General features: G+C 41.7%; 1 protein-coding gene across 1 annotated transcript in view; it reads left to right on the forward strand.

Annotated features, from left to right (window-relative positions):
- The window catches only part of PSMD1 (proteasome 26S subunit, non-ATPase 1), a 71,930-nt gene that overhangs the window by 41,868 nt on the left and 2,483 nt on the right, over positions 1 to 27,579 (forward strand). Inside the window, exons 17-23 of the mRNA XM_067002432.1 lie at positions 4,189 to 4,303; positions 7,280 to 7,396; positions 15,661 to 15,763; positions 21,051 to 21,220; positions 22,907 to 22,999; positions 24,587 to 24,679; positions 26,317 to 26,463. Of these exons, the coding sequence (XP_066858533.1) occupies positions 4,189 to 4,303; positions 7,280 to 7,396; positions 15,661 to 15,763; positions 21,051 to 21,220; positions 22,907 to 22,999; positions 24,587 to 24,679; positions 26,317 to 26,463 (838 nt within the window). The remainder of the gene's footprint in view (positions 1 to 4,188; positions 4,304 to 7,279; positions 7,397 to 15,660; positions 15,764 to 21,050; positions 21,221 to 22,906; positions 23,000 to 24,586; positions 24,680 to 26,316; positions 26,464 to 27,579) is intronic.

Below are 27,579 nucleotides of genomic sequence, written 5' to 3' on the forward strand. Positions count from 1 at the left end.
GATTCAAAATCCTCAGTTAAGTAGGATGTTTGTTTCTTGTGGTAGTTTTGAGAGGAACCAGTTGGTGAGTAAAACTAATAAAATGCTAGCTGCTATGTTTTGCTGATAATCTCTCGTTAACTGTCTTGGTGCATCTGATTTTTTTTTAAGGTTTTGTTTACGGCTTCTCAAACAAACCAAACTGAACCTTGGAGCGAGTCCTTCATCTGCAGGCCAAACATCACAACAATAAAACTTATCCTGGCATTGGTTGGAAACAAATCTGTAGCCAGCTACTGTGTAGAAGTCTATAGAAAAAAAACTTGTGAAGCTTCTTTGGCATAATTTCATTTCCTGATAACAGAGAGGATAAAGTGAAGCAAGTTATGATGTTGTTTTTTGGATATGGGTGTGGATTCATTGACATTTGTTTTGATGGCTTACGTAGGAGCAGTTGAGCAATTCTCAAATGAAAATGAAGGAAATAATCAGGCAGTTCGTTTGTTGTTTTGCTGTTGTAGTAAAATGTAATTGCAAAAGCAAACTGCTTGAGCAAAACCAGTGTTAGGAATAAAGGAAGGAACCGGTGCATTAAAGATAATTTGGTTTAAAAATAGATATTGGGCTGTATATCTTAGAAAGATGGGCAGTTTAGAGATGTGCCTCAGCCTTTAACGCAGGAATTTGTGGGATATGTTGCTTTGGGCCTCATAATATATTAAACATACTCTAAGCTTAGAGTTTTTACTCTGACTTTTAAGAGGGGGGCAGTCTGCAGGTGAAACTTATGCCCACTAAATTTCCAGATGTTATTCTGTTTTTTTTCATGCGTTGTTATCATCTGTTTAATTTGCAGTAATGACAGATGCCCTCACTAACACTAGGAGTAGCCCGTTGCTGAGTGTGACCTCTGATAAGCTGCACTGGAGGTGTCCAGCAGGGAGCCGGAGGGGTGCAGTAGGTTTGGGAACCGGCATGGGGTCTGGTCCTGGTGGAGTGGAAACTGCCTCCAGCAGCAGCAGAGCTGCCTCCCCGTTGTGCTGAATGTCAAGTCAGCAGTTCGCGTGGCTGGGCTCAAAGTGAGGGCTGGAAACCTCGGGATAGCAGGAGAGCAGGATCACGTTCTAAGCATATTCCTCAATTGGATTACTAGTTGGAAATAATGCCACAGGAGCAAGATTGCAGGCTGTAACTGCATATGAGAGCATTTTAAATTTTTTCTTTGATCGTTTGACAGAATTGGTTTGAGTTTTATGAATTTTACTGAGTGTGGTTTGGGGTTTATGTTGGCTAAACTTCTAGCGACAGTGTGTAAGACTTTGTAAAGCATCTCAGCAGTGAAGCAGGCAAACAAGTGTTACAGCTGTAACATCGATGCCAGCAGTGCTCTTGTATATTGAAGTCCTGTTCCTCTGATAAGCATTTTTACAAGGCTCTTCAGATTCCTCTACCTGCTTGTGATTCTGCCTTCTAGTTCTCTAGTAAGTGGGAAAGCACTTTTTGAAGGTTGCAGGGTTGAGAGATTGTGTGACCGAGGAAAATGGTGGTGGGATCCCTTCAGTAATTTCAGCTCCCGAAATGGATTTACAGAAGGCCACCTGTCAGAATGTTTGACTGTTTTATGAGTAGATTTGAGGAAAAACAAACAAACAAGAAAGTAATGGCAACAAATAATGTAAATCTGACTAGGAATTCTGTAATCAGTTGGTGTGCGTTAATTCTGATTTTATAAAAAATACTGTGCTGGAACTTCTGACCCTGCAGACACAAAAATCCATCCAAGTTAATGATTCTATAAAATCCAGCTTTCTGAGCAGGAATTTAATGATTAATGCTTTAAGTGCATAATTACGTCTTTGCCAGAAGATGTTTTTCTCTTCTTTGGCTCACAATCTGCCTGTTCAACATTTGCTGAAGTTAAGCAAACACAAAGGTGTTAAGAGTCTTTGTTCGAGAGCTGAAATCTTCCGTGCAGCTGAATGCTTGCGCTCATTTATTACAGGATTTGTGCTTCCCAGTCTCCACATCAGCTCATTTTTAGTAAACGTTGTCAGCATTCAAGCTATTATTTGACCAACAGACTGACAGGTAGTTTTAAACGTGCCTTTTAGTTTATAGTCTTCACTTCTGCTGCTTGCCTGTGGGACAGAGTTGTTTTGTTTCCCAGCCTTCCTTTGCTTAATGTTCCTCATCACGGCTGAACCTTAGAGGCAGCAGAGCTTCCAGCTATTCCTCTCTTCCTGTGTGCGTGGTGTTTTTTTGTTTGTTTGTTTTTGTCATGTCTCCCACCCCCAGTGTTTTAGGAAAACTCATGAAGAAGTAGACTGCTGGTGGGTTGAGTAGCCTGTGAACCGTGGGTGCCCTCAGGTCCCTTCTGCAGTGCCTGAAGCAGGACTGGAGCTTGGGTGGGTGCTGCTCGTCTGCGATCAGCAGAACAGGGGAGTGTAAGCAGGAGTTTAGGGCTAGTTGTCAGAGACACTGTGGGAAAAGTGTTGAAATGGGAAGAGATTATAGCTAGAGTAGAAATTAGCTGATCTGCGTAGTGCAATATTGAAGCATGTACATGGTCATATGAGCTTGCCTTGGGTCCTCAGTCACAATGAACAAAGAGAATATATTACTGCTTGAGGTGCCTTTACCTGTTTTCAATGATTCAGGGATGCATTTAAATAAAAACAATGCTGGAGCATACTCTGTAATATCATTCCTACGTCTTGAGTTGGTTGAGCACTTTGATAGATGCCTAATAATACAGCGTGATGATTTATAGTTCCTTTGTACCACAGCTACTGCCACCCACCTTCATCTTTCAGTACAGCAAAGGTGAGAAGAGCCAATATTACAAACTGAGAACTGAATGCCAAGAGCCAAGAACACCTTAGTTTTCATTTGTACATTTTGATCTGAAATAGGCTTATAGTCACGTAAATGACTCGCAAGACTGTGTTTAGGATTGCAAGTGTGCCAGCTACGAAGCTAGTCTGGGCTGCGAGGCAGTGAAATGGAGTAGATAACCGGAAGATATGCACTTTGAAACCAGCTGTAATTTAATCTCTTGCAATTTATAGTTTCCCATCTTTCCTTTCATGAGCACGTACTTGCCAAATGCATTCTTGCATTGCTCTTGTGTTTGTGGTGTCATGAGGTTGGGTAGATTGAAAAGATGAGCTGTGGTGGATGTGCTTGCAGTGCCTGTGAGTTCAGAAGGCAGATGTGTATGAAACATGCTTATTTTAAAAACGTTTTTGTCTTTGCTGCATTAGAAATGCCAAAACCGGCAGTGTACAATATTATGAAATGTCTCATAGGGCATCAGAATTAACTGAGTGATCAATACAACTACAAAGACAAGAGGAAAATGAGTATATATCCACACCTGCAAATGAGCTTTAGAATACTTCAGAAATACTTAATATTCACGAGACTCTTTGCATTAGCGATGTGTGCTTCTTCTGTAGGAAATTAAGGGCTATCTCTCATCTTTCCCAGCAGCGGGCTAGGAGTTCTGTTGCAGTAATGGCCAACAAGACACTGTATCTCAGATGGTGAGGGGTGGGACATACACACCCAGTTCAGATCTCTTAAAAGACAGCAACATCACAGCATGGTATTGTGAGGAGGCAGCAGTACACATTGCTGATACAATGATAAATGATCAGAAGTGTGTTTTATCAGCATTTCCTCACAAGCCTTGGTTCTATTAGCTGGAGGTGAGGAAGAGTGAGCAAAAGCAGTAGTTGCAAAAGGCAGTTTGGAATCCACCAAGCTTAAAGGATGTCTGAATACTGGAGGTGGGTTTTGTGTCTGCCGATGGAAGGTTTAGTACTGTGTGTCTCACAGAGCATACACCTGGTAGTAGAAAGTCAGTCACAACAGTGTGATTTCTAGAGAGAAAGACCTGTCTCAATAGGTATGTCATTCTGCTGGGTAACTTTTTAATGTCTATATAAAAAAATATGCACTAAAAAGGAAGATTTTAATAGTGGGAACCGTGTGTCATATCTGCTAGGATGGGGAAGTTTATTCATCTGTGCTCTCTTCCCAGTTCTTCTCTTGAATCCACCTGTTCCACTCCTCCAGATATATTTTGAGAAATGCAAAACATACTGTGTGGAAGGACAATTTAAGTTTTCCAGTATGAGCAGGGTAAAGTCTCCAATTTCTATAGAACAATAATAAGAAATAACGTTGTCTTTTGCCTTCCTTTAGGACTCCTGAGCAGTGTCCAAGTGTGGTTTCTTTGCTGTCGGAGAGCTACAATCCCCACGTGCGTTATGGAGCTGCCATGGCTTTGGGTATCTGCTGTGCGGGCACTGGAAACAAGGTGAAGACCAGTAGTCATCCACTCTTCCTTCAGTCTCCTTCCATAGCAACATTTGTGCAGAAATGTCATGCACAGAGATCAGATTTCTTGCACGTGCACATTCCTAGCCAGCTGGAGGAGAGCAGTACTTCTTTACATTTTTTAACTGTCCTGGGCATAAAGACTCTTTTCCTGCTTGTACAGAACAGATAAAGTAGAAGAATGTTTTTATACGTTATTGCCACATTCTTGGAATTTTGTCTCTAAAACCTTTCTTGGAGTTTTCTTACTGTCAGTTGCTACTTGATATTAAATGCATATTCAGTACTCCAAAATCATTATTCCTTTGCCTTTGGAGTTGATCTTGTACACATCACTTTAGAGGGGGATGGGGGATGCCAGCAACGGGAAAAGAGCAAGTACTTTGCATAACTCCTAGTTCCTTTCTTCTTTTCTGTGGTACATAGTTCACGGAAGATCCGTGTAGAGTGAAGTGCAGTGAAATGTACCATTTTTTCAGGTGAATAATATACAGCCAGTAAATTTTACTCTCCATTTAGAAGTATTGGTGAAAGATAACTCTCACAGTGGGTGGCAGTGGGCTTTTAGAGTAGAAGGATTCCCACTTCTGTAGAATGTGAGTGCTCAGTGGGACAAGCAGCAAGTAAACTCTGGGATAAGCTTCGTTGCTTTATCCACGTCTGTATACAGTCAGTACTGGTACCGAATCACAGTTTTGAGATAGGTACGTAGATTGACCATGTGAAAATAATATTTCACGCTTCCAAGTCTTTTATAAATCTCTCATTTATCTGTATTATCCCTTCCTCAGCTAGTATTAAACATTAGTTCTTTGGCTCTTGCACACGAGATTCCACAGCATGTCACTTGTGGTGCGAAATGCGCAGAATGCTGACATGCGCTGCCTGCCATCTTTAGTATCCAAAGCATGCAGACTTGAAAGCAAACTTGAAATACTATTTTTAATCCAGGTTGCTTTATTCTCAAGTGGAAGGTGGAATCAAGGAGCTAATTATTTTTAACCTGCTGCATCTGACAAGTTGATTTAAGTGGAAATGCTTTTAGTGGCACAAAGTCTGTTTTATTTCTAGATGCTTTGTGTGATAAAGATCTAGATCATCTGATTATACACAGAGATATCTTCTGAAGCTTATATTAGTAGGTTTTGAAAGCCCACATATTCGACTTCAGAGATTGGAAAGCTTTTTGTCATGGTGGATGTTCTGTACACGGTGTTGAATTAAAGCCGAAGAATGAGTCACCTGTGATACCTTCTGGCAGAGAAGCATAGCCTTGAAGTTAGCTCACGTGGCAAAAAAGCAAGGGCACGGTATTATCCTAGAAGTTTTTCTCAGAAATAGTGTTTTGTATAAAGTCAACTTGTTTGTATAAAGCCTCACCCTGACAGAAGCACACCGAGAGGTTTACGCTGGAACACTCACGCATTCAATTGCATTTACTCATGTCCTCAGTTTGCGTGGACAGGAGAAAGCTCAGTGCAAGAGACAGCCAAGTGATTCTGTCCAACCTCTGTAATCAGGAGATCACATAATAGATTAAAAGAGCTCTTTCAGCTTCTTAGGGTGGGTGTCAAACTGTTGCATTGTGTTCCAAAAAGCATCTAACAGCTTGCTTGTGTGACATTTCTGAGTGCTTTTAGACAGCCCCTGGGTTGTCACAGACCAAATTAATCTGTACAGCCCACGGCAGTACAAACTGCTATTTAAGGTTTATTCCACTTAAATCTGAAGAGTGTGGGTGGTGAAGGTTGGCTGAGCTCCCTAACAACTTGCTGTTGTTGACACAGGTAGTCTCTGTCCCTCTTGCCACCTTTTCCTCTGTCTTATGTCCAGCTCCCCAGGGAGTTGATGCAGACACAAACTCAGAGAAAACTCATCCAGACAACAACACAAAAAAAAGTGAATAGCTCTCTATTGAATTATCAATCTGGAAAAGCTCACTGAGAGGTGCGATGAAGGCTGCAGCTAGCACAGGAAAGGGGAGGATCAGTACAACTGAAGGGAAGTTGAGGAAGGAGAGGATCTCCTTGTGGCAGCAGTGAGTTTAGATAAGGTTGGTTGTCTTGTGTAATGTGCACTCAGGACCCTGGATGGTCAGAAATGAATTAGTGTCTGTACTAATTATTTGTATGTTTAAGTCATGGCTTGCAAAGTGGCAGAACTGTAAATAGAGAATAAAAATGTTCCCAAAGAGACGATTTAGTCTGAGAAGTCTGCAAATTGCATGTGCTGGTCCTGGGTATATTTAAGCAGCATATATTGCAATAGACTCTTTATAGTTTTTCATAATTCATATTCAATGTCTGCTTTGAAATGAACGCCTATTGGTAGATCCATTGTGGATCATGTTCCCGTTGTGCTTAACTGAGCAGTTAGTGAATTTGGAGAAGCAATAGATGTTTTGAAATGTTTTCAAAACCTAGATTTACTACGTAGGTGCTTATAGGCAGCCCCAATTGATGTGAGTTTGAGATGAGGGCTTTCATGTGCTGCTGAATGTTACAGATTCTAACAATAAAGTGTAAGGCCAAAAATTTGGGACCTGGATTACTTTACTGTCTTGTTTTATAACCTCTGACATGATGTTTGATATCTCAGGATCATCTGTTCCTAAGTGGAAAATGAAGGTAATACTGATGTATTTTGTTGTGAAGAATGGCAGAGAAAGTATAATTTATGGGTAGATTTTAAGACATACCTTTGTCATTAGTTCTAATGTGCTGAATGTGTCTTACTTCTGCAGGTAGATCTTGTTCTATCCATCACTTTTTTTTTCTGCCCAATTTTTAGATGAAAAGCCCCAGCTATACAGATTTCTGCTTTATTTAGCAAGAACATGCAAAATATGTTTAAAAATGTATGTGACAGCACCGATCTGATAACCTAGGATTAAAGCACTGGATCCTGGAGTACTGAAAATAGCACTATTAACTTTGTGATGCTTTTTTTTTTTAAGGAAGCGATTAATTTGCTTGAGCCAATGACAAATGATCCTGTGAACTATGTACGTCAAGGAGCTCTGATCGCATCTGCCCTTATCATGATCCAGCAGACTGAGATTACCTGCCCAAAGGTAATAGTGGCATACCTTGCATACCAGCTTGCTGGGTGGGAAACGTGATACCAAGTCGTTAGGTCTCAGCACTGCGTGTAAGTCTTGTCAAGAGAGTATGTGCCTCAGAGCAATAGCTGAACGCATAGCAGGAAACTCCTGCATGGATCAGAGCACGCACTTTTGAATGGGGGAGTGATGCATGCTGATAGAAACATGCTTGGTAGATGACAGCATTTCAACTCGAGTTGTTACATGAACACATACTCTTTCTTAAAAGGTCTAAAACCATCTTGTACCGATACAAAGTGACTGGCTTCCACTAAAATATATTGAGACCTCTGTACTTGTGATTTATGTGAGAACCGTTGTTTAGTAAAGACGTTGTTTCTTGTGATACTACACTTGATTTTTGATGTGGCCAACATACAGGGTAGCAGTAAAAAAACTATGCTTCTTTTGTAGCTCGACAAATGCTTTCCAGGTGAAACAATTTCTGCTGTCAGATCTGTCTCAGTTGCTTTATAGCAAATAATTTTTTTTTAATGGAGTCTTTCTGCTCGGAAGGCAAAAAGAATTGCGTGTGCTGTGTTTAGCTTTTAAAAATAGATTGCTTTGTGAATATATGACAGATGATAATATGCAAACATTTGTACAGACTAAAAGTCTACATTAATAGAAGCTCTGTGGTTTCACATTTCATCTGCTCTGGTGAGTGCTGAGACAGAGTTGTAGCTGGTACTTTGCTATTGATCTGTCATATATGGGTTGCTTTTATCAACGTCATTTTAGAAACTGAACTATGATAGAAGCAGACACTTTTTTTTTTTTGCTACATTTGTATAGGGAGAAAGCAGAGGGGGGTATGTGTGACTTTTTCCAGTGGAAAACTTTACTTTGGAAAGTCAGCAAAGAACATGTACAGATACAGGTGTTTGGGTATTTCCAAGCTGCAGAACATGAAGATTTGCTAGCAGATGGTTTGTTCCTTTAAATTATTAACCAAAAAAAAAGGCCATTTTCACTGAGCAGAATCTAGCATTAATATCACATGCATTATCAGAATTGTAGTTCAACTGAATAAAACAGTGGAGAACACTAGAGATCTGTAGGATCCCCTCATCTTCCAAGATATGAAATATATGTAACATGAAGCTGAGTGATTCTTTCTTCGGGAAGAGACTGCTCTTTGTTCTCATCATTTCTTCCTTAATCTAGTACTTGGAATGCCAGCCCTGAGTGTAGGAATCATAGAATCATTTAGTTTGGAAAAGACCTCTAATTACCGTCAAATCCAACCATCCACATCTCTACCAAGTCCAGCACTAAACCTTGTCCCTAAGCGCTACATCCACACTTTTCTTAAATACCTCCGGAGATGGTAATTCCACCACTTCTGTGGGCAGCCCACTCCAATGCCTTATCACCTTTTCCTTGAAGAAATTCTTCCCGATATCCAATCTAAACCTCCCCTGAAAAAAACGGAGGCCATTTCCTCACGTCCTGTCACTTCTCACCTGAGAGGAGACCAACACCATCCTTGCTGCAGCCTCCTTTCAGGTAATTGTAAAAAGCAGTTAAGTCTCCTCTGAGCTTCTTCTCTAGACTAAACGACCCCAATTCTCTAAGATCAGGCTTAATTATTCTTCTGCACTCCTCTCTGATGTTGGGCAGATTGTATAGCTCCCCTGTGCCTCAGTTTGACACCTGAAATGAATAAGGATGATACTTACTTCTGTGAAAGGACATTAAGAATAAATTCATTTTAGTTTGCGAAGCACACTAATCCTATTGGGATTGGAGTTGCGGGCTGGTCTGAACAAGTCAGACATCCAAGACTGTTACGGATTACTTGCTGAGTCTGTCTATTGAGTTTTCAGTCCTTATGAGATGATTGGTGAGAGTCTGTGTCTTAAAGAAAAGCGCAGACAGAAGAAATGGCTAGCAAAAATACAGATTGTTTTAGGTGTGTAACAAGCCAGATGTCTTTCCCCAGAGTCCCGCTAACCTTGACTTGAGGGGTACGTGTAATAAGTAGGCTTCCTAAAGGGGTTGCAAATTGGGCTAGCAAATACAGGGTGAGATGTACAGCCTGGGGTTTGGTGGCTTGTTTAAAAATGGGGGTAGTTACTTAAAAAGCTTTATGCTAAGGCCCTGTTTGTAAGCTAGAATTCGAGCAGTGTTACACAATATAGATACAGAAAGCAATTCATTACCCAGTCATAGAAGTGCTGCAGATATTAAAAACACAAAACCAAAAACCCTAACGATTATAAATAAGGAATCCTGGAAATAATCTGAGGATTTAGGATCTCAACACAGAATATATCAATTTTTCTTCTTTTGAAGGAAGAAGGTTCTCCAAAAGTTAGCAGTAGCTATCATAGCTTCTTGCTCAGAAGTGAAAGGAATATTGTGAGGAATAGACTGCCAGTTAAGCTATTTATTATTCCCATTTCCATGGGAAACATTTTTGGAGCTCTCTGCCAGTCTAAAGAAAAAATATTCTCATGTGAAAGGATGGAGTTCAGATAACAAGACATTTTTGGATCACAGTGACATATTTTAATCCAATTAAACTCCTAAATCACATGATGATGCATTGTATACCAAGCCTATAACCTGATGTATGTATTTGTACTGCTAGATAAGCAGCTAGTAGGATGAGCATGGTGGATTTTATGTCCCACAAGCTGTGTTTGTTGTCTTTGGGGGTTACCGAGAAGCGAAATTTTACATTTAAACACACTTCATATCATTGTCTCACTGCTGATAAATATTTTGAGATGCTTTGCATGCAAGAGAGTGATTTTATAAAGATTGTGGCATATAGTCTGGCAAGCTTCCTGTCATTACTTTTCAGTTTTGTGTTGTCTGTTTTTTGTGTTTTTGTAGACTTCTTGAGAGCTGTGTGCTTTTAGTTAGATGGACTTTAAATTCTGTGATAACTTGGGATGAAGAGAGTAGCAAATAGAGTAGTTGACTGCTTTATCCTTCTTTCCAAGAGATCTTATAAATTCTGTTTTAAGCATTTTTTTCTTTCCATCCTTCTGTTAACATTGTAATCTGAGGCATGGGGAATGACAGTGACATGTTTCTCAAGACGTTCTAGTAACAGGCTTTGCTCTTACTTTTCTGTTCATGCAGAGCACAGCAAATAAGCTGCCATACCTGCTCGTGGAATTAATTGCCTTGGTTTCCCCCACCCCATTCCATTGGAATCTAGTGCAGGACCATTAGTGGTTCTCCAAACACCAGCAGTCCTGCCTTAGGACTGGTTGGGTTGTAATTGCAAAGTAGTTTTATTGCTTCTGCATTGATACCAGAAAGGAGACTTAAGAGAAAGGTGTTCTTTAAAAAACAAACAAACAAGAAACTAATATTGGAAAAAGACAACTTTAGATTTTCAAAAAAATACTGGAGTTTTGAAAGCTGAGTGTTGCAATGCTGAAATGCCAGTGATAAGTAGAGATTTGATAATCAAAGTATTTTTATTTAAAATAAATTTCTTTTGTTGAGATATAATGTAGGTGTATATCTTTGAATCACTTTTGCTTTCCTCTTTTCTTTGTATTTGTCTTTGTGCTCACTGGATTTAAACAGACAGTTGAAGTAAGCAATGTATTTGATAAACGAAGAAGGGCGGTCCCTAGAATTTGCAAGTTGCTTAAGTGCTAAAAAGGGTAGCAACCCTTGTATAAAACTGACTTGGTCTCTTTGAAGTTCAAACTCGGATTCCTCTGTGACCAGCCAGCGTGGTTTTTCCTGACCTCTGCTGATACGTTTAAGAGCCATATTAGTGGAGGATATAGAACAACAAGTTGATTTTGTGAAATGGAATCCTAAATTATGGATATGATGAGATCACTGTAACAGAAATCAATGGCAACTTCGTTATGTTTTTGTGACCAGCAAGGCAATTAAGACAGCAATTTGTGAGACATGCTACATGTCTCAACATCTTGAATTGAATTTACTTTTGCTGCTTTTGCATTAGGGTAGTTGTCTACAGACCGAGAAGATAATAAGCAAGTTCAAAGATTTTCTTCCCTTCTCCTTCCATCACGGCCTATTATCTTTTAGATGTGAGGAAGTCAGGACCTGATAGTTCTTTTCTTCTTCTTTTAAATGAAATGCTAGGTCTTGGTAGGATGCAAGGCTATTTTTTGCAGTGTTCTGTTAGCACCTCAACTTTCCTTCACGTAAGCCTGTTACTGTTAGATGTTTCTGCATGCTGTGTGCTCTTACATACTTTGAAGAGAGCAATTGTAGGTAGAACAGCTTTGACTTTTGAAGACGGATAGAAAAAGCACACAAGCAGTTTGAATCTTGTTTTATTAAAACCAGATTCCTAAATAATCTTATTCTTAAGAATTTGCATTTGCAGTAAGCATCACACACGCTGACTGTCACCGTTCCCTGTGGCTAACTATTAATGAACAGAGGCCGTATTCTTGATGATCTCCTAGGCTTTGCATACATGATGTTGACTGGTAGAGGGAGAAGTGGTAAACAACCTATTAAATGATAAATAATACGAGCCCCTCGGGCTTGTGGTAGGAAATGGTGCTGTACCATTCTCATGTCTTAAAGCCTGTGTTTTCCTCTGTGTTTCCAAGGTTGCACATTTGGCTTCGTTTGAAATCAGCGGCATGCAGTTTAGGCCAGCATTAATTATCAGAATGGTGTGTGTGTATTGTTAGGAAAGATGAAATGAGTCACTGCCCATGTTTTAGTGTTCCTCCTGGAAGTTGCCCAAAGAAATTTCTTGATAACATTTACAACTTTATAGCATTCGGAAAAGCGCTCAAAGATTTTTGGGGGGGGAAAACAGAGCTTGTGGGTTTCACAGCATATTAAACAAACCTATTTGGTAATTTGGGATGTGCTCATTGCCGTGGTTTGAGGGAAAAAGAAGAGCAGATTAAAAGGGCTCTACTAGGCAAACTCTGACAGGTTTTGTTTCAACAGCTTCAGAAGCTGTTGACATCCTGATCCATTCTGTAGGAGGCGGCTGCCACAACAGCAAAGGTAGAACTGAGTTTTTGTCTGAATCTGTTTTGCTTTCTCCAAAGGGATGGAGCAGTGGCTGTGTGAGGATGGTAATTTCTTGAACTGCTGCTGCCAGATCTGCCAAAGCAGGCTTTTCCCAGCTTCAGGGAAGGTTTTACAGCCGGGAACTGATCTAGTTCAAAATGTCTATCGCTGTGAAGCATTTGCTTTATAGAAATAGCCTGGAAAACATATAGGCTGATAATACGTGTTTGAGTGTTGAGTCAGTTCTTTGATCTAGGTTTGCCTGGTGCCTAAGGCCACGCTGGGTAGTTTCCTACCCTTTCATAGAGCATTTTTGCTAAAGTAAAACTCTGAATGGAAAAAACAGTTTTTCAGGTTTCAGCCAGGTTTCTGTCACTTGGTCTCTTGCAGTCATAGGTGTCCCGGTTAGCTTGCTGCTCTGCATAGTGTCCCAGTGCCACGGCTGGTGGGTTCCTGGTGGGACATGGGACATCCTGGTGCCAGCATGTTTTGTTCATCTGCTCTGGATTCATACATGTGAGTAGGAGCTGTGGAAGCCGTGGTAAGGATAGGATGCTTACAGAGACTGCCAGCCATGACTGGGGGAAGGAAGTGAATGACTTCTGCTGCTAGCATGGGCTCGTGTTTGCCAAGTGAGGTGTTTCTGCCCTGCGCTCCGAGGCACTTCTCTGTCAGACTTCAGACGCCAGCGTGAACTTTAGCAGACCTGCTGAATGTCTTCTCGTTTCGCCCAGGGTTTTGTTCTCTGAAGATTTGATTACTGTGTAAATTCCAGATTACAGTCCACTGAATGAGTGATTTTTTTTCAGAGCTTTGTAACATCCCTTTTTATAAATATTCCAAGCCTAGAAGCTGAGCCCAGAGTTACAGGAATGACGTGCTCTAAACAGAGGCACTAGAATCCTCCTGTTCAGCAAAACCAGACAAATAGTTTTACATGTTGCTTTGTGTCCATCCCAAATAATAACTGAAGGTCTTGGTTTAGCTGGCCTGCATGTGGTTGCCTTGCTCCAGGTTGCTGGAGATCAACGTCACTCCAGGAGGAAGCAGGTGGTAGGACATGTTCTGCTTCAGAGGCTGTGAGTATGAATATTGAGGGAAATAACACTATGAGTACAAACTGAGGTATTTTTCCAGTGTACGAGAGGTCAGGCAAAAGAAACAAACTATTTATATTAAATGTGTAAACCTCCGTGTAAGCTTTCCTAAATAAAAATCAGGAGAGCGTGAAAAAGCATAAATAGAGTGAAGCGGTGGTGGAGTTTCTTCAGTATGTCCAGAAGAAACCCTGTTCTGTGTGTGCAGTATCATCCTGCCACCCCATCTGTGTATGTGTGGCTGCCCCAAAAATGTGCATTGCTCCTTTTCCTTAGCATTTATAAAGGCAAGGACTTTTAAGTCACCTCCATTTGGTGACCTTACCACCTAGGAATGAAAAACTTCTTAATGCAAAGGAGAACTGGCAACTAGGGAACTAGTATTAATACGCAGATCGTTGGACTTAGACTGAGACATGGAAATAGCTGACATTTTTCCTGTCAGTTTTAGTAAATGCTGTACTGCTGTTCTGCTCAGCTTTGCTGAGGTGGCCGGCTGATGTGGTGCTTCATGGTTGTGAGGCTGTCCATTTGTGGGAATCGAAGCAAGTAATTTTATTACAGCTCGTGTTCAGCAGGTCGTGGCATACACATATAAATGTTCGTGTCCTTCACGTAAGCCAGAGACTGGTTTAAATTTCATCAGGTTAGATGTCATCAGTGCTAAAGATGTTGAGGTGACGAATAGTACAGCTGGGTTAGCTGCTGCAAGAGCAGAGGAAAAGGTAGTGACTGGAAAGTGGCTTTTCCTTTAGGGCTCCTGTGTTTTAAACGGTGTGGTGAATTTATGCCTGTTGGTTTTTTTAAACAAAACTGGTTTGCAGAAAGCATGCAGTCTTTATATGAGGTCCAATAAGTATGTAGGGCTATCAAATGGTGTTGTGACTCTGGTATACAATGCTCATGTGTTGGGAGAGGCAATTTGTCTTCTTCCACCCCAGATATTTAATATAATCTCTCGGATACTGTGTGGTGGGTGGGAACTGGCTGCAGTAGCACAGCTCTGGGGCTTGGGGTGTTCTGCACATGAAGGGTTAGCAGCCAAAAGGGAACCTTTCAATTTCTGGTGGCTGGCTGGCAACTGGAGGTAGAAGTTTGTCCTCTTGTCTGGCTGTAGCAGTAGGAAGAGGACTTGGGTGCAGTGATAAAATGGGCTGATAGTGGGGAGAAGCTTGTTGAAGACTTCTTGTGAGGAGACTTATTGAAAAGACTTCCTTCGCTTTTGAGTGTGTCAGGCAAAGGCTTAGTATGAAAACAACATTTTCCACAGATACCTGGATGAAAATTAATTTAGGGAAGAGGTACAGAAGTTTCTTCCAGACATTCAGTGGGTTGGATGCAGCTTCTCAGCTTTTGACTGCATTGCAGATTGGGATTTTCTGGTCAGCTTCTTCAGCTATAAAAATCACTTGAACTGTATTGTTGCTCCCCTGTATGTACTGAAAGATAAGCTATTAATTTTTGATAGAGCCTTACGTATTTCTGGATGTGATACTGTTCTATCTTTACAACTCTTAGTGAATCAGTGAAAGATGAAGCTGTTGGAAGCAATGATGATAATATAAGCAAAGGTTTAGCAATTTCCCTTATTAATGTGCACTTAAAACATTGTGGTAAATGTACCATGGCATGAACTGTTACATTATTAAATATTTTCATTAATGATTTTGACTTAAAAGGTATGAGTGCGGTAGCAAAATCTGCTGATGACGCACCATAGGAGCATTATCAATACAGCAGAACTATTATAGAGGAAAACCAGAATAGGTTTGAGGTTTTCAGCAGTAGGAATTGGAGGAAATTTAATAAAGTGCAGTGTCACGCACCTAAGAACATATAGTAGTTGTTGCCACAAACTCATCGGTTGGTCTGTTATTCCACTGATACTCCAGAGATTCTCAGGCTACTCACGTAAGGCCTGCAAGATGTGGTTTGGAAATGCATGTCTGTGCTGACTATTTAAAGTCGCTATATGGGTACCTTCAAGTGGGGAAAACCTCTGCAATTAATTATTAAACTTGTATCACCCGTGATTAAAACCACTGAAAAATTGAATGTCCTCCTAGGATGCAGAAATCCAGGATACTTCCCATAATGACAGAGTATTTGACTCGTGCAATTTTATAATCTCTTTTCCTTTTTCTCATCCAGGTCAGCCAGTTCAGACAGCTCTATTCCAAAGTGATCAACGATAAGCATGATGATGTTATGGCAAAGTTTGGAGCGATCCTGGCACAAGGCATTTTGGATGCAGGTAATTCCTCAAACATCTAAAGCAGTCAAAATTTCTTACCCTTGCTTGACTATAGAATGCTTCTGATAGCTGTAATAAGAAATTTAATTTGGGAGATGAAGTGCTGGCTTTATGCCTGTCATGTAATAGCAGCAAGAAATCTCTGATTTCAAGTAATTTTATTTAATTAAAGAAATAAACCCCGCTTTATAGTTCCAGCTTGTATCAGTGTGCTTCAGTTAAAATAGACCAGTCTAGTCATCGGAGTTGGTCATTTGTCCAGAAGTCTGCACAAATATGATTTTTTTGCTCTGTTTTGTTGTCCTGAATGGTGATTTATAGCATTTTAGATTGCTTCTTTATTTTTCTAAGGTCCAGAAATTTGGACACCTTGTGGTATCCTGTCTTCTTATTTTGAAATTTCTGTCAAAATCTGAAATGACCAGCTAAAAAAAAAAAAGGCATTAAATATGTTTTTAATAACTAAGTTTTTCTTCTTCCTTGGTTATTAGGAGTGTTACATAATGAAGGAAGCAAATTTAACTGTATTAGTGTTACTTCAGAAGAACCAGTTAGTCACACGGAGTCACACTACCTTTTTCTAGCGTAGCGAACATTTCATGAATGTTAATGACTAACGTTGAGCCAGGGGTAGGATCCTGTGAAGGGTGTAAGCATTTCACAAGGGCTGAATTGCAGGGCCTATTAAGGAAGGTTTCTGTAAGCAAAGAGGGCAGACAATGTTTTGTTTTGAATTTTTCCTTCTGCTGGAGTTAAGACATGTAAAGTGCTGTGTGTCAATAGTACCTCCTTTCCAAGTTTCCAGTGCTGTCCCATGCATCCAAACAGTTTGTCCCAACTGGCCTCTCGTGCTGTGAGCTTCTCTGGACATGGAGTTCCATGTCCTTATTCCTCGTGGTAGGTAGAAACAATCTGCTTTTCCCAGTACTCTTGAGATCAAGGTTAATCCTGAAGTCACATCAGCAAAGGAGTCTAATATATTTGTCTCAGCGGCATGGCTTAAGCGCTTAAGCACAGCACCATGCCCCAAGCCCTGTTGTTACAGCGTCTGTATGAAATCACTACGTTTTCAACCCCTGTGGTTGGGAGATTAAAACGTAGGGCTGCCTTTGCCTATCTGCGTGGAAGCGTGCTTCCAGAGCTCTATTCCTGGTGGGCATATGGCAGTCAGGCTGCTCCATGCTCTTTGACCAGGGCTAGCCAGAGAAGGAAGCAACAAGAATCACCAACAGGAATCACCTTCTCCTCCTTTGTCTTTAGCCTTGTGTCCCAGGTACCTCTCCCAGAGCTCAGGCTTACCGGTACTCTTGGCACAAGAATGTTCCAAAAATTTTTGTCATTTGCATACTCATAATATGTTGCAGGGAAGCTGTTTCAGCTGGCTCAGAAAGATTTTTCTCTCGGCTGTACAAACCTGTTTTAAATTCCTGCCTCTAAGATTAAAACATAACAATGCAGCTAACACCTTATTTGTGTCATGTGTCTCTCATGTATTGTACAGTGATTTGGGAACCATAAATACCCAGTTTTAGTAAACTACATGTGAATTTGTGCCAACGTCTTGGCTCTTTATTTCTTGCTGGGCTGCTGGGGAAAGGCTGTGACCTACCCTTTCTTAACCTGTTGCCATTTACATTAGAGCATCTTAAAAGAAAAGTCTTTTTTATCTCTCCCATACAACTATAAGTGCTTATCTGAAACAATGAGCTATAGAATTTAATTATCACTGCCAGGAAAAAAAGGTTCTTCGTGTCATCTGCCATAGCTAGGTCTATTGAGTTTGGTGGGTTTTTTTTCGTGGGGGAAGTAGAAAAGTATAATTCTCTTCCAGTGACAGGCTTTGATTAAAAGCACAAGATTTCCGGTGGGCAACTGGGAAATGATGCATTGGAGGTGGATTTTGTGCTCAGAGAATGAAGCAGTCGTCAGACTGCTGGTTTCATGGAAGGAGAGGAGGGTACCTTGGGAGCACTGAAGTGGATAAGAAAAATTTCGTCATTGTCTAATTGTTAGGCCCAAGCAGCTACTTTTTTACTTAAATTAACATAAGAAAAACGTAGACATTCTAAATTTAGATACTTTTTTTTCCCCAAACATCTGAACTTTTATAATGCTTCCCTTCATGTACAGACATGCTCTCTTGTTCCAGGCTGATGACTCCCTTTCTGTTCTTTGCAAAATGAATATGCCTTATTTTCTGGAATATGTATCTGTAAATGTGAGCTATAAAAGGGATGTGGTGGTTTAGTTAGGCATCAGCATTTGACCTACTTGAAAACTATTTTGCCCTCTGGGCTCTAGGTATCTTCTCTGATTCTTAATGCAACATTTCTCAATCGATGAGAAAAAAGGGAGCGATAGTCAGCATGTAAATATTTATGTATTACATCTGGAAAATCCTCCTCTCTGCATTTAGGAAAAGTCTGGGTGGGGTTAGCTATGCAGTGGGTTTGGGACAGGCTGTAGCCTTGGGCAGTGCAGGCTGAACTGAAGCAGCTGTTGACAGCGTGAAGGTGAGTGTACCGGATTCTCCACAGTTTTGGAGTCAGCTGTAGTGAGTGATGGAAAAGGAAATCTTTCAAATTACAGAGTAAGGGGTTTCCCACGTTGCTTTCTCTCCAAATACGTGTCTCATATGATATGTTGTATTTTGGCTCTTAAAGAGTTTAGTACAATAAATAAACTTTGGTGTGCATGGTCTGCCCTCACACACGTTGAATTCAGTGTTAGTGTTTCCCACCTTTCTCCTGGTTGTTCCTGCTTACAGGCTGTTAATGTAAAGTCGGGCATAACTGGCAGGAAAGGAAGAAAAAAAAACATTGTATTAGCTGAGGGCTACAGAGTGGCTCATTGCCGATGCTGGCACATGCTGAAAGCCCCTCTGCTAGGGTTTGGGCAGATGATGGATTTTGACCTTCCTGTGCTGCCACTAGCAGCTCAGGTCACCTTCATTCATTATGGAGATGGAGCAACTTGTAAGTCTCTCCTGATACAGAAGGAAGCGATATGATATTGTTTGAAAGTAGGATGCAGCCTAGGCCAAGGTTGGAAACTGATTTCCTAGGTCCATGAAGCATGTGATGAGTGCTGTGCTAGTCTGCTGCCCTGAGCTGTGCTGCCAGAGTATTACTAGCAAGGTGTGCGCGCTATCAGAAAACTTGTCAAAAGACCTAAGTTTGCAGAATTGAGTGATGGATGTTACAAAAGCGCCACCATAATTACAGGCTATGAATGAGTTCATCAATGTATATAGATCATCAGCATCTGCTTGTTGCGCTCCCTCTCCTTGTTAACATTAAGTTTGAGCCAGCAAGCCCTCGTAGCCTTCAGAACAGCCCCTTTAATTCTGGCAAACCTTGCCACAACAGCAACGTGAGCTCTGGGAGCTGGATGTTACAGTACCAGCCCAGAGCCCTGAAAATCTCATGTTTCGTTGGTTTGGTTTTGAGGTAATCATGTCACAGCTTACATTCATCTAGCTAAAGATCTGGAACGTGTTCCTTTCCAGGTTGTCAGGGCTACTGCTTAATCGTGAAGATATATCACAGTTGTGCAATATCAGCTCCCTCCACCTTTCCTGCTCCACGCAAAACCCTGGGAATGAGGGTGGGCTGTGCGTGGACGTAAAACAGCAGAGAGCAGCAGCATGACAGCATCTTTGGACTATGAAATCTCTTACTCATCCAGGAAATTCCAGAGATTGGATAATAAAATTCTGAAGGTTAAAAATAAATTTGGAAAATAAAATTCCAAAAGTTTGATAAAGTATAGCTAAGCTGCTTGTGCAACGTTCACTGGACTGCTTTACCCAGAATATCTGCGGATTACTGACCTGACCCTTATATAGCGATGCGGTGAAGAAAAGTTCACAGTAAAGATTGAGGAGAAGACCAGGCATTCAAATGTGCAATGTTTGGTATGTTTAAGGATAGCACAAGACCTCAGGCACTCCCTTGTTAATGCTATTGCAAATTCAAATGCAAGTATGAGAGCGGTACCAGAGGGAATTAATGAGAAGCACGGCAGACCTGGCAGTGGGAAAAGCAGAGATCACATCGTTGCCTTTCTTCAAAAAGGCATCTGGAAGGAGTTCTCTAGTCAAACAGCAGAAGTATTGCTACCACAAAAGGAACGGCAGGGAGATAGTATGTATGTGGAGTACACTATAGGAGGACATCAAAATCCCCCTCCTTCCACTGCCTTTCCTGGGACTAGCTCTGACGAGTACCTAAAACGAGATTACTGCTTCGTTCAGGGCTTTCATTAGTTGTGGGAGCAAAAATAACGTTTGATTTCTTTAAAAACACAGACAGCTCAATTGCTGCCTGGCCCCGCTACAGAGAGCTGCTTATGCATGGCAGAGGAATGCTCCTCCAGTTTGGGATTTGCAGCTCTGAAGCACCCTGAGTTTGGACAGAGTGGGTGTTTGTATTTTAACCAAGTTAACCTCCCTGCACCTGGTCATGTCAGCGGTAATGGAGTTGCCTGGTGCCCTCTTCAACTCAATTCACTGTGTTCATCAGAAGGCTGAAGATCAGATTAACACTTTCTCGCTCTGTCTGCAAGCCCAATCTTTCAATTTGGTTTCTAGCTGGATGCTTCTGCACTACATCAACATATGGAGTTGTTTTGGTCTCTGCTTTGCAAGTACAAACCTAAGACTTGGGTTGTCTGGCAGAGATTTAATTTTGTTGCAAAGACTGCAGGAGCTTGTCTCTTTGCTGCATAGATTGATCACCTCCAGAAGCAACTTCTGAAGTTGCTGCTGTTTACATTTTTTTCTTCTGAGATGGTGTAGGATAAAAATGCAGGCGTATTTCTTCTGAATAATAGGCAGTTCAGCGAGGCAGACAGAGAGAAACGCTTATGTATAAGTGCTTTATGTGCACTGCTTTCTTTGTGATTCTTGCCTTGTGGCTCATTGATAGGCTATGTTTTGAAATTGGTTATATCTAAGGTTTGCCTATTTGTTCCATCTCTCCCCACCTTCTGATCTGTACTTCTGTGTTAACTGTCTCCTGGCAAAATGAGCACGGAAGGGCTGTATTCATTGATTGCGTATGGGTAACATCTAGCAGATATATAGGGCTAGACAGAGGTTGTTCGCCGCTCACGAGTTTCACTGTGAAAGGTGAGAACAGAGGAGAAAGCTGACAGCATTGTGGTCTGGCTTGTGCTTGTATCCCCCTTCACAGCATCTGTTTTAAAGATGCATCACTCAGGAATCCTTGTGGAGTACCCAGGAATTCATTAATTCATTTGTGATGTCATTTGTGATTCCTTGCAGGGGGCCATAACGTAACTATTTCGCTGCAGTCAAGGACAGGACACACTCACATGCCTTCCGTGGTGGGAGTTCTGGTCTTCACCCAGTTCTGGTTCTGGTTCCCCCTATCTCACTTCTTGTCACTGGCTTTCACCCCAACCTGTGTCATCGGCCTTAACAAGGATCTTAAGGTACGTAATGAGTGGAGGAAAAAAGGCATTGATAGCTGCTTGGGAGACTTGAGTGGCCCCGGAGAGACATGCCTGCTTGCATTTGTTGGTTTTATTTCAGTGCTTCCAGCTTGTATGCACCAGAAATGGTGCTAACTGGAAGAAGTCTGAAAAGCAGGCTTTAATTGCAGGGCTGGTAGAGGACTAGGGACAAGAGAGATGTGAAGAGTAAACTTTGTCTCCTTTACTTCAAAGTAACTTAGGAAGAATGGAATTCTGTTCAGTATGTGTGGGCAGAGACCACCCTGCTATCACTCCAGAAGATCAAAATTACTTTAAAAAAAATTAAAAAAATACACATTCTTAAGCCACCCTCAAATGAATCGTGTGATACTCTCCCCTAGGAGAGCTAGCAGTGTGTAAAGGGAATTTGTTTCAATTCCTGAGGGAGTAAACATTAAACCACTGTCCTGGGTACTGCACTTGTCTTGCACTTTTGTTCTTCCAGCCGATCAGTTGTGGTGTGGCCACATAGCTGTATACCACGCTGGGTCTCCTGTGCCGAAGAGCTGAGCTAGTAACTTCCACAGAAAAGCTTCTGAATACGCGTCCCCCTCCTGTCACTGCTGCAGGGTCATTCTGTGATGCACAGAGCATGTATAGGGCTGTGCTGGTCTTCAGAAGCCCTCTGTGGGATGGAGCCAGCTTGCAGGATTGCAGACCCTAGACCAAAAGCTTATGGCTGTAGGGTGCACTTCTCCACCCGTCTTGGGTTTAGCATTGAGTTAGTCTATACACAGCTCAAAATTCTTGCTCTGTTTGAAGAAAGGCTTGCATTAAAATGCCATTTCCCCCCCACCCCCCGTCCTGAGTACGTCAAACAAATTGCATTGCAGCTTTGTCAGTGCACCTCCCCGGAGGTGACAGGCTCAGCACCTTTTTGACTGCTTGACTGCACTGCCATTTTATCTCCTCTCCCCATCCCTTAGAGTTTCCAGCGAGCCCAAATGGCTGTGGGTAAGATTCTTATATAACTTGGCCTGAATACTCAAGCCAGCTGGGGGCTGGATGTATGTTGTGGGCGGCACCACACCCACCTCGCTTCCTCGGAGCAGTCCCTGGTCTTTTTTGCTCCATGACGTGTTGTGAAGGAAGAGATAGGAGAAATTAATTCAGCCTAAGAATTCGGATGGGCTGTCAAAAGGTGCTTTCTGGCCTTGCTTATGTAGACGAGCGTAAGACAATATGTGAAATTGGTTACCCACCCCCAAAACGGACTGTCCTTTTGCAAGAGGTGAACGTCAGGCAGCGCTTGGTTGGCCTAGCGTGCATTGACAGATCTCCACTTAGATCTTAAACCAATTTTGTGTTAATAAGAGCAGGCACAGCAACAACATTAAAACCACAAAAGCATTGAAACAATGAAAACAAAGCATGGTGTGAATAGCATGGAGTGTATGGAGAAGGCTAGGAGAGCTTGCCAGAGTCAGATTATAGAATAATTAAATAACATTGTTCTAGTTGAACCGTTGCCACTGATAACAGTTTCTCTGCTTCCGGAGGGGGAGAAGGGGAAGCTTGTATTCTTTAGAGGATCTGTGTTTGTCTCTGCTGGAAGGAAAATGAAGCTAAAGTAATTATTCTGCTGTGGACTTTTTCCTCTGCTTTTCTTGTCTCTAACCATTTTTTTTTAACTGTTTCTCTTAGATGCCAAAAGTCCAATACAAGTCCAACTGTAAGCCGTCCACATTTGCCTACCCCCCACCTCTGGAGGTTCCAAAGGAGAAGGAGAAAGAAAAGGTATTTGGGCCAGCTTTCCATGTTGTAAAGACCAGCCCCTTCTCCCTCCTAGTATAAACATTGACTTTGGTGGCACTAACAGGGTATTTGAAGAACAGGAGAAAAATTGGCACGCACTGTTGTCTCTGAAGGAGAATTCTAACTATTTTTTCCTGCTGAGCCTGGGACTGTTGCTGATCATGGCATAGAGCTGCTGTGCTACTGAGTCACTGGAACTTCCCTTATCTCCAGTGATCAAGCAGAAGCACTGATTAAAACTTTTTTTCCATGCCCTACTGACTTAAGTGTGTGTCATCTGTGTGCAGCACCTAGAACAACAGCGTCCTTGTCTGTGGCTTGGGCTCCAAAGTGCTGCTGCAGTACAAACGCTGAGAATATTAGGTTGGACAGATCTTAAATAGTTCCATATGGAAGGACAGAACTGTACCTGGTCTCAGGGTAGTGGGACCGTGTGCTAGAATGTGAGTTATCAGGCCCATGGATTGCAAAAAGGTAAGTGTGGAACGGAGAACACGTAGGTGTAGAAAGGGAACAGATGAAATCAGATGACTAGCAGACAACAGTGGAAGTGATTTTTCTCCTGGCATAAGATGGTAAAAGCTGCTGAGCAGACCACAGCAGCAGGCAAAGCAGCCCGTAGGGAGCAATTGCAGCAGTGGAGACCTCAGGCATGTCATGCTGATGAATGGCGTTGTGTGAAAATTGTAAAACATTTTATCAGAATTGAATGATGGGCAGGAAATCAGTGCCACCAAGGAACCCAGAAATGAACTCTTACAAAAGGCAAAGTTTACTGCTCATAGCTGCATTCTCGCCTTTGGAATGGGATATGAATTGGATAAATCTGTTTTTGTTTTAGACTTCCCTGGCCAAAATTAAAACATGCCACGAGGCCGCATTCAGCCTAGAAAGCCTCACCAGGAGCGTGACAAGCGCAGTTGCTCCCTGTTCCTCTGAGGAAGTTACTGTCTTGTAGAGGCAGCTGCTGTGGATAGAGAGAGATGTGCTTGCTGGAAGGGGGGAGACATGCTGAATTCTTGTAGTGAGCATTGCTTCTGGGTACTTTGTGGCTCAGGAGTGCCAAAGCTCCATGTGGTCTCCTTCATAGGGTATTTTGTGCATCTGTTTCTTTAGGTCAGTGAAAGAGAACTGTCGGATTAGGAGAGTGGAACAGCTTTTCAGGTCATTCTGAAGAGAATCTATAGATGTGTTTCTTTACCATAGAAACTCTAGTAACAGATTTTTTCCAATAACAAAATTTCCATTCTTTGCTCTGCTAAAAAAAATCTCATGTAGAGACCCAAACAGTAATTATTAATCTCTGAATTAGGAAATTCTTCCTTCTGTGTGACTGTACCCAGTCTGTATTCATGGCATCTTTTGTCCCATCTGTACTGTTTATTTGCTTTGGTGGTGGTGTATTTGTCTGTTAAACAGAGCAGTGCACGGGCAGAGGAATTGATCTTGTTGACAGCTGCACTGAGAACTAACCTAACACTGGTTTCCCTTTGTTCCCCTGCTTGGGGAGCTGAAGCACAGCGTAGTGTTGCAGTCATACTGAATGCTTGCCTCCTCTGACATATCCAGGTTTCCACTGCTGTGCTGTCCATCACTGCGAAAGCCAAGAAGAAGGAAAAGGAGAAGGAGAAAGAGAAGAAGGAAGAGGAAAAGATGGAAGTGGTGGGTGTAAACATTGAAACTTAAATGTCCTCTTCCCCCAGCCTTATAAATGTGGAAGGGGTGTCTTGAAAGCTGGCACCCACTTAACACTGTACCCAACACTGTGACCCAGATAATGAATTCTTGGTGGTTGCTGTAATTTGGAAAATACATGGCAGCTAAAATTCTTGATGTACTTTGACAAAGGACCCTTCCTTTTGTGCTCACATAACAGATGCAAATATGCCAAGAGTAACTGTAAGCTGAAAATGCGTTATGCCTACCAGCTCAGTAGAAACTTTTCTAATTCCAGTTTAACATCTCTGTGAGTAAAGCAACTTGGTCAGGGAGTTTTAAGAAGAAACACACAAATGGTATGCGAAGGAAGTGTGTCATAAGATCAAAGGTGTATGCGTACAATAACTATGTGGACCTACTTAAGTATTGGCCGTGAACTTGCTGCAGTTGGTTCAGAAAATGAATAATCTTGGGTGCAAGGTAGAATCTCTGGGGTTTTTTTGTTCCTTTTTCAGTGTTTCCTTGCCATCAAACACTGCCTTTTCTTTGAATTATTCTCGCAGCACTGTTGACTAAGCAAAATGTGCTGAACGGATGAATGTTTCTTCCAAAATCTTTACAACCTACAGTTAAGTAAAGGTGTCGAGAGGAAGCATTGTATTGGAAGGGATTCATGTGTTGGGCTAAGGGATTCACATGTTGTGTCTGTGTACGCTCTAGCTGTCTGAAAAGTTTTCTTGGCTGAATCAAGCAGAAGAATGAGGATAGCAAAAAGGGAGCTTGCTGCCACCTGCTGTGTTTGAGTTCAGTGTTTTGCTATTGTCCAAATGTCTTAGAGGTATAATTGCTTTCCTGTTTTTCTCATATGCCTATTAAGTGACTAGTAATCCATAGCTTCCAAGTGATCTGCACAGTAGCAAACAGTCACTGGGACAGAGATATTCCTGTCTGCTGTTATAGGGCATGCCATGCATTTGGTGGTGTTCCTGATTGTTTCTTATTGGTTGTTTCCATCTTTTCTGCAGTTTTTTTTGGCAACACGCAGATGTCCCTGAGCAAGAGGGAAAATCTGATCCACGTTCTTCTTAAGTGTATAAATGATGCCGTGTTTTTTTTCCTTCCAAGCTTTTGCCTCCAGCTGCTGAGTCAGTGGTAAAGGAGCATCTAACTGCAATTCCCTAGGGAGTCGCTGGAGTTGAGTCATTTTGGTTGAGCTGCTGTCGTTACCGGTAGTGTGAAATGCTAGTGATGGTTTTATAGCAGCGAAAAGACAAGGGTGGTTTGGGGCAATTTTTATGTGCTTAGTAATGATATTAAAGAATTTTAAGTTGTGAATAAAAGTGGAGAGTGAGTTTAAGAGGAAGTATTAGAAAGGGAAGCCAGAGGTAAAACCATTCTACTACCACGTCTTGTTGAATTTGCTTTGACCTGCAGTCAAGAGCGAGGCATTGCCTTTGTGAGAGTACTTAGATCCACGCTGACATTGCCGATGCCAGCTCATAGATACATCGTAGCTTGTTCCTCAGCTGGTGAATGGCTTCTCACCATGCTCTGGAATTGCTCCCTGTGTGAAGAGTAATTACGAAGGGGTTAGAGACTACCATTAAAACAATGTTGATTTCCTCTTCCCCTCTCCACAGGATGATACTGAAAAGAAGGATGAAAAAGAAAAGAAGAAAGAACCCGAACCCAACTTCCAGCTTCTGGACAACCCAGCAAGGGTCATGCCTGCTCAGCTCAAAGTTCTCACTATGACAGAGAGCTGTCGGTATCAGCCTTTCAAACCAGTAAGTGTCACATTACTAGTTTGTATGCTTGACTGAGCATTCCCTGTGCTGGGCTTACGTATAAGGACCCTGAAGCTCTGTGTGTACATGATAAGGCTACTCGCATGTATTGCATCACTCTAATTTGTTTCAGAGACTTGCAACTTCACTGTTGTCATATTTATTTTTTAATATCCCTCTTCTCAAATGATCGTGTGCAGTTCTAGCTGGGGGAAAACTAGAGCTTTTGGTTTTCCACAACCTTTTTCACCATGTTGATGCTGCTTTATCTTTTTCTTCTACATATGACACGTGCTGTAACCTGGAAACCAGTTAGACACTCTGTGTTAATGACACTGCTGGCGACGTAGAGACCGAGACATGGTATTTCCAATGAGCTGAAAAGTTGAACAGGCTCATTGTCAAAGCAGTAAAATAAATACATGGTGACGATCACCCATCATGTGCTGGGGCATTATTATTCTGCAGTGGGGGTTACTTATGTAGTTGTGAGTTTTTTCATTAAACAGATTTCTTACTTGGTTGCACCTGACTTTAGAGAAGTGCGTTCACCTCCTGTTAACACAGACAGAGAAGAGACTGCATGTGACTGTCAAATGGAGAACAAAGACCTTTTAGCATTAGCCCAGGGGATAACTAACTTTTCTGTGAGATGCTCCAATATATTGCAAATACAATTTTTTTTCCTGGTCTCTAAATCTCCTGAATCAAATTCTTCTGGCTTTTATTTTTGTCCAACAAATAATGCCCTCCACATCCCTCTCTTGCAATATTGTGCATGGGGAAAACGTTTTCAGAAAGTGTTTTTTTGTGTTTTGTTTTGTGTTTTTTTAACTGGGAAAATAGTTGTTTTTAGTAAGTGGATTTCCTGGAATTCCATCAGCACATTGGAATCCTCTTTGCATCATCCCCGTTTGAGACATCTCTTTTAGCAAGTCTATGTAAGGATCTTTCAGTTTCTAACCTCTAAAAAGAAGAGGCGGCCCAACTGGTATTTGGTTTGGGAAGATCTGCTATGCAGTCCAGTAAGTGTCCACTCACGCAGCCGAAACATGGCTATTTGAAACTGCTTGCTGCTTGTTTCGCTTTCAAAAGAAGCAGAGCCCCAGTACAGAG

This window comes from Anser cygnoides, chromosome 9 (assembly GCF_040182565.1).
Source record: "Anser cygnoides isolate HZ-2024a breed goose chromosome 9, Taihu_goose_T2T_genome, whole genome shotgun sequence".
In the NCBI taxonomy this organism is placed as follows: Eukaryota; Metazoa; Chordata; class Aves; order Anseriformes; family Anatidae; genus Anser; species Anser cygnoides.